Raw genomic sequence first — 11,961 nt, 5'->3', positions numbered from 1 at the left:
GGTACCCCACTACAAAAGGCACACACGCTACTGCGCCTATTGCCTGAAGGCCATGTAGTGAGTGCACAGCAAATTCGAAAAGGTTTCATGCACTAAGTGTTTTGAGTACGCACTAGGAACAAAATGTCGTTATCATGTTCAACTCCTGAAGGCGGACCTTCAGGGTATCCCAAATTTCTAAAATGGGCATTTATAGGCCCTTTAGTAATTTAGGCACAAAACTTCAAAAACAGGCATTCAGAAGCTCCATAACTACGCCATAAAAGCCATTCTTAATCTCTAATTCATGCTCGCATATCAATATGGCACGATAGAAACGCAAGGAAAAAAATAGGTATTAGCCGCCAAGGACACAAATGGGAAACAGGCGCACAGACAGCGCTAACTTGCAACTAGTTTTAAGTTATGGTTGCACGTGGATCTTAGTTGCTGCCGCTACGCTTCGAAAGGTTATCGTTTTTGTTCGTTTATTTCTACAGGAGAGCTTCATACTCGAGTATCTACACGTGCTGGCAAGTTTTGCAAGTTGCACCCGGAGCAACAACGGAACGCACAGAGGAGGTGGAGACTGCTTGGGAAAGAGATCAGGCAGGCCAACGGGCGTATCTGTATACGTGAGAGATGCGCTCGCCGATACACAGCGGAAGGAGACGAAAGCCTCTTGGCGGTGAGAGGAGTGGAAGACGTAGCGGGATGCGACATCCGCACGAATATCACGCTTCGGAATGGGACAGTATCGCGGCGAACTTGTCTGCGGTGGGCATTTAGCGAGGAGGTGGTGAGGTCGCGATGTTAAGCAGATGACAGAGCGATGGAGAGAGAGAGTTAGAGGATTACAGAGACGCTGCATGGGATAGACGACGAAGTAGTACTTTAGGACATTTCCACGGACGCCTTTATCTTCAGCACGGGGATTATACAATGCGGGCAAGCAAGCAAGGCGATGATCTTCCCTTCCACTTGCGCTTTGTCTACGATGTCGCCTTCGTCTGTAGCGCGTTTTTCATTTTTTGAAAATTTTACGGAAGGTGGAAAGCGAAAGTGTGCCGCCTCCTCGACGTAGAAGTCGCCGTACGGTGCACTTCGACGCGACCGATCTTCGACCGGGTATAAAAGTCGAGGAAGCGGCTCGGCTGATCACAAGACGCTCCGCGAGCTCTCTAAACAAGAACTCCCTTCAAGTCAACAAGCACCAGCGTAGCACAGGAGTGAAAAGAAGATCCGTGGTTAGCGGAGCAAGCGAGCCGTCGACATGGGAGTCCTCGTAAGTATGCTGCCGGTGGGACCGTGGTGCGTGGCCTCGGTGATTGACGGCGCGCTGCCGGAGTTAATCGCTGAGGACGCGGGTAATGGGACGGCGCCCTTTCATCCTGGACTGTAGGGGGCTCTGACGCGTGCGGCACTCGGAGGATACGACGACGACAACGATATACGATTCGCGGTGGAAGCTCACGAAACAACGCGGCCCGCCTTCATGGATTATTAGTACGGGGTGTATCCTTCCGAAGTCACTGTAAGGTATCGCCTGCTGTGTTTTAGGATGCGCTTGATAAAGACCGATCCAGTGAGGCACGTAGCGAGCCACAAACGATTTTTTTTCCAACACTTTCACTTGTGGTTACCTGCGTGTCGTCGTCTTTATCAAACGCGTCTACGAACGCAGAATACTCGCCGAACGATATTTAATCTACAGTCACAAAAAGAGGAGTAATAAGCTTGTCCGACGTCGCGATGACGGAAAGCACAGGGATCCAGGATCCAGGAACGTTCAGATCAGTGTTACTTACTTTACCAGTGGTTAATCTACAGTCACAAAAGGCGGAGTAATAAGCTTGTCCGACGTCGCGATGACGGAAAGCACAGGGATCCAGGATTCCGGAACGTTCAGATCATTGTTACTTATTTTATCAGTGGTTAATCTACAGTCACGAAAGGCGGAGTAATAAGCTTGTCCAACGTCGCGATGATGGAAAGCACAGGGATCCAGGATTCCGGAACGTTCAGATCATTGTTACTTACTTTACCAGTGGTTAATCTACAGTCACGAAAGGTGGAGTAATAAGCTTGTCCGACGTCGCGATGACGGAAAGCACAGGGATCCAGGATTCTGGAACGTTCAGATATTTGTTACTTATTTCACCAGTGGTTAATCTACAGTCACAAAAGGTGGAGTAATAAGCTTGTCCGACGTCGCGATGACGGAAAGCACAGGGATCCAGGATCCAGGAACGTTCAGATCAGTGTTACTTACTTTACCAGTGGTTAATCTACAGTCACAAAAGGCGGAGTAATAAGCTTGTCCGACGTCGCGATGACGGAAAGCACAGGGATCCAGGATTCCGGAACGTTCAGATCATTGTTACTTATTTTATCAGTGGTTAATCTACAGTCACGAAAGGCGGAGTAATAAGCTTGTCCAACGTCGCGATGATGGAAAGCACAGGGATCCAGGATTCCGGAACGTTCAGATCATTGTTACTTACTTTACCAGTGGTTAATCTACAGTCACGAAAGGTGGAGTAATAAGCTTGTCCGACGTCGCGATGACGGAAAGCACAGGGATCCAGGATTCTGGAACGTTCAGATATTTGTTACTTATTTCACCAGTGGTTAATCTACAGTCACAAAAGGTGGAGTAATAAGCTTGTCCGACGTCACGATGACGGAAAGCACAGGGATTCAGGATTCCGGAACGTTCAGATCATTGTTACTTATTTCACGAGTGGTTAATCTACAGTCACAAAAGGTGGAGTAATAAGCTTGTCCGACGTCGCGATGACGGAAAGCACAGGGATCCAGGATTCAGGAACGTTCCGATCATTGTTGCTTATTTTACCTGTGTTGACGCTGCTGCTTAAAATGTGAGCAATGGGGCGGGTCCAGTGCCTGCGAAACTACCTGGCAGTAGCCTGGTCGAGAGATAGCCCAGTGGCGCTTCGGGTCAGGGTTAAACGCCTTTATACAGAACAAAAGAGAAAAACTACCTGACAATACAAAATAGAAAGGGCTTTCACTTACGAAGCTGTGCTACAAAATGAGACAGCTACCAGGATTTTTCTCTCTAGGCACCATCGTAATGACCGACAAACAAAACTCGGAAAGAGGCGCGTGCCTAAACTTAGTTCTTCCTTGCGACTATTACAGGGCCCGTAAACCAACCAGAGGCAAAATGTAGATGTGGCGTTGCAGTTGCAGTTGTGTTACGAGTATGCAGCGAATGCTTGGGGAATTTCGCGTGCTTCCTCGTTTCCCTCTTTCCTTCACTAGGCGTCGTTCGTCAGCTCGTTCGACCACCTCTCCCAGTGTCCTTGTTCAGCGTCCGAGGTGGAAACGCAACAGGCGTGTGCATGTGCTAGCAGACAACGGGCATTTGTTCACTCATCACAGCGTCGCCGCGTCGTTTGTATTGTACACAGCGTCAGTTGACGTCATGTCAGCTGTTCTCGACGAAGAAAAGGCACTCAGAGCAGCACGCGGGCGTCCGTTGGTGGTTTACGGGCCCTTTAACGATATGCACGAGCTCAGCTTTTAGAGAAGATGCAAAACCGAACTTTTGCCTACCACACCTGAGACGTGCACGAAAAACACTGTCTTCCCACGTGGTCAGCAGTTTTGTGTGAACGATCCAACACTAATCGAGAACTATTCCGTCTATAAAGGTCTTCAGAGTAGCCGGGCACACAGATTTATAGCGAATATGTGCTTCGAAAGTCACGAAATATATTCGGGGAGGGGGGGTGTGGGAACGACGAATTATTTGTTACCCTCACGTTGGCTATACTTGTAAAAATGGTTGGATAGAAATACTTCTACAGGAAACTTAGGTTGAAAAGTCCAGCGTGGTAAAATCGCAGATACAGGAATGCATGCTGTCCGGCCAGTCTCCTTGCCTTAGACGACATAACCAAAAATGTGCGTATATAGAAATATGAACTTAGATAGCGGGCATCAAACAACAAGCCACGTGAGTCGATGTCATTTCACGGCACATCCGCGATTGCCCTTCTTTATGGATCGTTTCTTCAAAAAAGAGCGACCCGCGTTCTCAACGAGGACATTGATTTTTCTTAATTTTTTTTCCACGCAATCGCAGGCCACATCAGTATTCTTGGGAGTGCTCTCCGTCGCCTATGGCGGTTTCCTGCATGGCGGCAGAGGCTCCGCTCTTTACGGCGAAGTCGGTGGCGTCGCCGTCCACCATGCAGCGCCAGCCGTGGCTGCTGCACCGGCTGCCACTTTCGTCCAACAAGCCGCCCCAGCCACTACTGTCGTTCACCACGCTCCTGCGGTGGCCGCAGCTCCGGCTTTCGTCGCCCCAGTAGCGACGCACGCTAGGCCTGCCGGCCTGGGCTTCGGCTTTGCCCAGCGTTTTGTCGCCTCGGCCCCGGCCTACACGGCAGCCGCTCCCGCTGTCAGCTTCGTTCAGCACTCTGCTCCGGCCATCACCGTCAGCCGTCCGGCCGTAAGCTACGTCCAACAAGCTGCGCCAGCCATCACTGTGAGCCGTCCAGCTGTAAGCTTCGTCCAGCAAGCTGCCCCGGCAGTAGCTGTTAGCCGTCCTGCAATCAGCTTTGCCACTCAAGCCATCGCCGCCGCTCCGGCAGTAGCCGTTAGCCGTCCTGCAATCAGCATTGCCGCACCAGCCGTCGCCGCCGCTCCAGCTGTAGCTGTTAGCCGTCCTGCAATCAGCTTTGCTGCTCCAGCCATCGCCGCCGCTCCAGCAGTAACTGTTAGCCGTCCCGCAATCACCTTTGCCGCTCCAGCCGTCGCCGCCGCTCCAGCTGTAAGTGTTAGCCGTCCCGCAATCAGCTTTGCCGCTCCAGCCATCGCCGCCGCTCCAGCTGTAACTGTTAGCCGTCCCGCAATCAGCTTTGCCGCTCCAGCCGTCGCCGCCGCTCCAGCAGTAGCTGTTAGCCGTCCTGCAATCAGCTTTGCCACTCCAGCCATCGCCGCCGCACCAGCTGTAACCATCAGCCGTCCCGCTGTTAGCTTCACTGCTCCAGCAGTCGCTGCCGCTCCCGCTGCCGTCACTGTCCAACAGGCTCCTGCCGTTTCTTATCGCACGGCTGCCGTCGCCGCTCCAGTTGCCACTTTTGGTGCCGGACTCGGATTCGGCCACACCTTCGCCGCAGCTGCGCCAGCTGTGACAGTCAGCCGTCCTGCTGTGAGCTTTGCGGCACCAGCCATCGCCGCCGCTCCAGCAGCCGTTGCAGTCCACCATGCTCCGGCCGTCGCTGCTGCTCCAGCTGCTGTCGCCATCCACCATGCTCCAGCTGTCGCCTACCGTACCGCTGCCGTCACGGCACCAGTTGCTACCTTTGGAGCCGGTCTCGGATTTGGTCATACAATCGCCGCTGCTGCACCAGCCGTTGCTGCCGCACCGGCTGCCATCACCGTGCAGCATGCTCCAGCCGTCGCCTACCGCAGTGCCGCCGTGGCCGCTCCAGTTGCCACCTTTGGCGCCGGCCTTGGATTCGGCCACACGATCGCCGCAGCTCCCGCCTTCGCAGCTGCCCCTGCAGCCACTGTTGTTCATCACGCCGCCCCTGCCGTTGCAGTGAGCCGCCCCGCCATCAGCTTTGCCGCTCCAGCCGTCGCTGCCGCTCCGGCAGCCATAGCTGTGCACCAGGCACCAGCCGTTGCCTACCGCGCGGCTGCCGTTTCTGCTCCCGTCGCCACGTTCGGAGCAGGTCTTGGTTTCGGGCACAGCTTTACCGGTCTTGGTATCGCTGGTCCAGCCTACTCGCGCCAGATCTCCATCTCTACTCCAGCGGTTGCCGCAGCCCCAGCCGCAGTAGCAGTCCATCACGCTGCTCCGGCAGTCACTGTCCACCACGCTGCTCCAGCCGCCGTGGCCGTTCAAGCCGCTCCAGCTGCCGTCGCCTACCGCACCGCCGCCGTGGCCGCACCTGTCGCCACCTATGGCGCTGGACTCGGCTTGGGCCACACTCTCACCGCAGCCCCTGCTGGCTTTCAATTGAACACCATTGTCGGAGGTTCTGGCCTCGGCTATGGTGCCGCTGCACCCCACATCAAGATCATCAGCCCTGTGAAGAAATAGGTTGCGGTGCGTTTTGGCTCAATGAGAGCGTCTCCACCCGGGTGGTCTGGGACAACGGCAGCCACCACTGGCAGTCATTTCAGCAACATGCTTATTTATTGCTTACGATAGCCAACATACTGCCCTTGTCCGCCATTCGGCACCAATGCAGGCGATTGGGTCTGCTGGGACGTGTTGCTCCCACCCCAGGAAAGCAAAATAAAGTGCTGTTTCTGTTAAAGAAAGATCATTGGTGGCGCAGGATTCTTTTTTCCGAAAGAGTCAGGTTATACAGTTGATTGAGTGTACTGCAGAGCGTCTGCCGCTGTGAACAGTACTGCGAGCACACAGAATATTTCGAGTTGTTTCGTCCCTGCCACAACAGATGACGAAGTTTCTGAAGTCATTATGATGTCACCAGGACTTCACATGATATGACGTCATCTCCCGGATTTCATGATGAAAAGTGGGCCGATACGAGAGCCCAGTAAAAAAAGTAGGCGCGCTGCTAGAAGCTTCCAATGACCCGTATCCTAGAGGCAGTGAAAAAAGAACGTCGAGAACAAAAAAAAAAAAACTTTAGCGACGGGGTGGGGGATGAGGTAGATACACAGACAGAGAAAAAAAAGATGGTTTTGACCTTCAAATTGTCCTAGGCGAGTGCATGATCCATTGATTGATTTATATGTGGTGTTTAACGCCCTATAACCACTATATGATTATGAGAGACGCCCCAGTGGAGGGCTCCGGAAATTTCGACCACCTGGGGCTCTTTAACGTGCACGAAAATCCGAGCACACGGGCCTACGGCAATCTCTCTTCCATCAAAATGCACGAGCCAGAGCCGGGATATCATCCCGCGACCTGCGGGTCAGCAGCTACGTACCTTAGCCACTTGACCAGCCCAGCGGGGCGGCGAGAGTTTGAGGGACCCAGCGAGTTTTTTCAGCGCTCTTTCTAGTAAAGAAAGTATGACGGTTGCTTAGGCTTGTTGGCTCTGTTAGATGCGAGACACAAGGTGCATTCACTTTTCCTTAACTGTACTGTAGCATTCATAATTATATTGTTCACACTTCTTTCTTAAAACACGATGGATGCGGTTGGTCACAACTCTTGGTAAAATAACTACAGCATAATTATCGTTGTCTTTCGCCGTTACATTCATTTCATTTAGTGAGGTGTATCGTTCAATGTGGTACTGTACAATAAGTGAGTATTAGTTCAGTTTAGTTTACTTATTTACAATAAGAATGTCTGCATGAATGTTTGTGGCATGCGACAACAATTCTCAAAAACGATCTATCCATCTATCCATCTATCCATACATCTATCCATCCATCTATCCATCTATCCATACATCTATCCATCTATCCGTCTATCCATACATCTATCCATCCATCCATCCATCTATCCGTCTATCCATCCATCTATCCATCCGTCTATCCATCCATCTATCCATCCATCTATCCATCCGTCTATCCATCCGTCTATCCATCTACCCGTCTATCCATCCATCCGTCTATCCATCTACCCGTCTATCCATCCGTCCGTCCGTCCGTCCATCCGTCCGTCCGTCCATCCGTCCGTCCGTCCGTCCATCCGTCCATCCGTCCGTCCATCAGTCCATCCATCCGTCCATCCATCCGTCAATCAGTCCGTCCATCCGTCCATCCGTCCATCAGTCCATCCATCCATCCATCCGTCCATCCATCCATCCGTCCATCCATCCATCCATCCATCCATCCATCCGTCCATCCGTCCATCCATCCGTCCATCCGTCCATCCGTCCATCCGTCTATCTATCTATAATCAATCTATCTATCATCTATCTATCATCTATCTATCTATCATCTATCTATCTATCATCTATCTATCGTCTATCTATCTATCATCTATCTATCTATCTATCTATATATCTGTCTGTCTGTCTGTCTGTCTGTCTGTCTGTCTGTCTGTCTGTCTGTCTGTCTGTCTGTCTGTCTGTCTGTAGATGTATCTATCTTATTACGTTCAGTCCCTATCCTGCTAGGTTTCTTATCTTGAGCGTATGTCAAAGCTAGCATACAAAGACGTGAGTGCAGGGCGAACACAATTCACAGGCTGTGAAATAACTAAGGTGACATAATTGCCGCGTACATCCGGAAACCGTTTCTCTCAATCCTGTGTGGCGCATACCCCATAGCAGGGTCTGTGTAATGCAGATACACGCCACACGTGACGCGCAGTCCATATCAGCCAAAGAACGGTGAGAACAGACATGGTAAAAACTAACCTTATTCCATAAAGGCGCCTCTGAGGCAGCAAGTTGTTTCGCATTGTGAAAAACCTTCCCTGTGAGACAAAAATCACAGCTTATATCCGGAATGAATGATGATGAGTGGCGCGAAGCATCCATCAATCCGTCCGTGCTTGCGTCCATGCGTCCGTCCGTCCGTACGTGCGTCCGCCCGTGCGTCGGTCCATACGTATGTGCACCTGTTTGTGCATCCGTCCGTGCGTCCTTCTGTGCGTGCGGCCCTTCGTCCCTCCATGGCTCCACCAGTCTGTCTGTCTGTCTGTCTGTCTGTCTGTCTGTCTGTCTGTCTGTCTGTCTGTCTGTCTGTCTGTCTGTCGGCGTTCATACGTTCATGCGTCCGCCCATCTAGTGATCACTTCAAGTACCACAATGTCACTTTTTTTTATCATATATTCATCATATACAACTACTGCCATCCAGCAGACAATCCAAGTACTAAACAAGAGTAAGTACCACATTTCCGCTGTCAGCGCTTTGTTAACACCGGGAGCGTGGTAACGACGCCATGCTACGTGTTTTCGCAACATGTGGACATGCGGATATGTGCCCGAGGGCGGGTATGTGCCACTGGTGTGCGGGTATGCGCCACAGGTTACACTCTGCGACAACGGGGGTTGCACAAGCCACGCCATAAGGAGCTCCGCCCCTAAAAAGAGCGGCGAGCGCCAGGGCTAAGAAACTGGCCACAAATTGGAACTGAATGCAGGCATTCTACGAAATATTCAATTATTCCACCACACATCTCCACCAATGCTCGAAACTGATTAGGAAACCGACCATGTGCAGCCGTGTTGTTGACGAAACGTCAAATGTGCTTGCAGATGCGTTTGGCACAGTGAGAGTGCAGGAACACAAAACAGCGATGGAAATACTTCAGAACAAGAGCGCCAACTAACAAGCAGTTCGCTGAGCAAATATGAATTACTAACCAGCTCACGTTTGGATTTTTTGTGCTTGCATAGTTGGTTCTTCGCTTTTGTGAGATTGTCATGAATTTTACCGATAAGCACTCTCATAGCTCAGCAGCCTTTGGTTGAGCGTCGGTATATTGCCGAGGTTTACGCTAACGACCACTCTTTATGACATGTCGTAATAACACCGTAGAGTGCACTTCGTTTCCACGTAACCGTTGAATCACTCAATCATTTACGCCATAATGGAAGAGGACATGCTTTATTTTGGCGGAAAGCTGGGAAGGTGTAATATATAGTCTTCTTGAAGTTACTTGCCTGCAGTAATGAGTCGTTATGATATTCCTCATCGGTGGAAAAAAAGTAACTGGAGTAATCGAATTCAGTCACTGCCCAAACGGACGCCAGTGTAGTAGACGTGCCTAGTAAACTACAAGTACACAACTACAAGTAAACTACAAGTACACAAAACGGCAGCAATTAAATTTTCAACGCAAAGGTCACTGCAAATAAACAAAAATACCTCATAGGTACCTCCTTACTGGCTGCATCGCTTGAAATCGATCGCCACGATTCATATCTGCGAGAATTTTTTTATGCAGCAACCGTACACGTGAAGTTCGATATCCTCATAAGAAAAAAAGAGGGAGTCGCTATAATTAACGCTAAGCGGCGCATGAGTCAAAGCTCTCAAGAGATACAAGTAAATGTCTTGATTAAAATAATTACGCATTATCGACTAGTGTTTTAGTGGACCACTTTGCTCACCCGCTTTTGGCGCTTTCTGCCACACAAGTGGTTCTGCCGTATCAGGTCGATTGAACCACCTTTCTCTAAGCGAAGTCGCCACCTTAAAAAAGCTTTATAAAAGGTTGTGATCATATGCCATCATCAATAAAGTCACCCTGTTTGAATTACTATAGATTCAGCCCTTTCGAAAATTTCGCGCATTTCGAAATAGAACCCCCCGATGACTCATCAAACGCGAAAATTGACCGTATTGGCGTAGAACGTCGTCCCACAGCGTCGACGCGAACACGAGCGATACGAACAAATACTCATCACGTGATAAGAAAATCATATGACGTCACTGCCACGTAAAGTATCACCTAAGTTTGGGGAAGTCTCAATAAGGTAATCATGGTTCATTGGGGTGAATAAAAGGATAAACATGAAGGACATGAACACATCTTTCATGGCGACCATTTCGGTGTTATAAATGTAGGTTTTCTTTGTACTTATGCAAAAAATTAAAACTATTTCTCGATATCGATTGTAAAAACAAACATGGCTTACGAGATCACATAATGACATTGTTCTCTTGAGTCTTTTTTGAAACCAATGAAGCTGCAGTTGCAATTTCAATAGTCTCGCACAGCTGAGAAGCATTAAACACATGCTACTAAACACAATGCATTAAAAACTTTTAACGCGTTTTTCGTAACTGTGAAACCATTCAGATGTGTGATGTTTTAAAAGGGAAATTTCAAGGGGCGATACTTGCAAAGGTTGTCAAGCTCCCAGTTTGAGCGCAATTTGCGTCAAGAGCCCCCCCTCCCACTCCCCTCCGACTCTCCCACGATTTTCGCCACTTATGACGTCAATGTGACGCCGTAGTTTCAAAGTGCGAGAAAATACACGGACAGAAAACAAAGAAAATGAGTGAAAGTTTCCGTGAAAAAAATTGGTCCAAATCTACATGTTACACTGTAAATGTCGTCGAAAGACGATATTCTTGCGTCTGGAGAGAGTGAACAAAACGTTTATTTGATGTTTTGCGCAAGAAAATCGGTGAACGATATTCTGCAGGCACTGCGTTAGAGTGCCTCCAGCGTGTGGCGGATGCGAACGAGCGCATCTAGGCACGTTAGACACGAGCGCCATCTGGCAGTTATCTTCGAAAACGAAGGCTAGCAGCCCGCGGAGAAAGATGCGCGCCAGTCTCGGAGGTGATAAGGCGTAGAACGCAAAGCGACGGGCAGGTGCCACCACCGTGCCGTCTTAGCAAAGCGTTGGAAAAACCTTTTTGAGCATCACATTGCACTGTCAGCGCAGCGCGATTAAACGCTACATTCCTTAAAGTTACTTGTTTGCGCCTCTTCTAGTATAAAGGCAGACATAGAAAACATCGAAGCGTTGTTGTGGTGCCTCAGATATGCGCAATAATCGCTTTTAGATTGACAATCGCACAACTATGAACGCTAAACCTTGAGCAATATTGGTGGGCGCTGCTGATGTGGTTGGCCGTTCAATACCGTTTGAGGTATCCTTAGAACGGACAGACAGACAGACAGACAGACAGACAGACAGACAGACAGACAGACAGACAGACAGACAGACAGACAGACAGACAGACAGACCAAAATTTTTCCGTCGAAGGTCTCCAAGAAAGACTATGGTCTTTAAAATTGACCGCCTCCGGTCCACGGGCTACTCTACGCATGTGTTTGCCAGCGTCTCTAAGGGATTCTCAAATTGATCACACACCCCCTCCCCCCCCCCCCCCAAAAAAAAAGACCGCTCCCAGCAGCTCACTTTTAGCTGATTCGTGGAAGGTAGCGGTCAATCTGCATATCCATGGGTCATCACGCCTACTAAAAAAGATGCGAGAACCCGCGAACGTTAAAGTATCATTGTTTTCGGCTCCCACAAAATTAGAAAGTTTGCGCAGACTAAGCGGACGTGCATCATTGAAAAAGCACGGGAGCCAAAAT

General features: G+C 49.9%; 1 protein-coding gene across 1 annotated transcript; it reads left to right on the top strand.

Moving 5' to 3' along the window:
• Positions 1 to 1,106: 1,106 nt before the first annotated feature.
• On the top strand, positions 1,107 to 6,285 carry LOC142761704 (uncharacterized). The gene is made up of 2 exons (XM_075868658.1): positions 1,107 to 1,264; positions 4,094 to 6,285. Exons 1-2 carry the CDS (start codon positions 1,253 to 1,255, stop codon positions 6,059 to 6,061), a joined length of 1,980 nt encoding a protein of 659 aa, XP_075724773.1. The 5' UTR covers positions 1,107 to 1,252; the 3' UTR covers positions 6,062 to 6,285.
• Positions 6,286 to 11,961: the final 5,676 nt, after the last annotated feature.

Source organism: Rhipicephalus microplus, chromosome 7 (genome assembly GCF_043290135.1).
Source record: "Rhipicephalus microplus isolate Deutch F79 chromosome 7, USDA_Rmic, whole genome shotgun sequence".
Classification (NCBI taxonomy): Eukaryota; Metazoa; Arthropoda; class Arachnida; order Ixodida; family Ixodidae; genus Rhipicephalus; species Rhipicephalus microplus.
The sequence above is the reverse complement of the archived record's forward strand: the minus strand, read 5'-3'. Positions and strand labels throughout refer to the sequence as shown.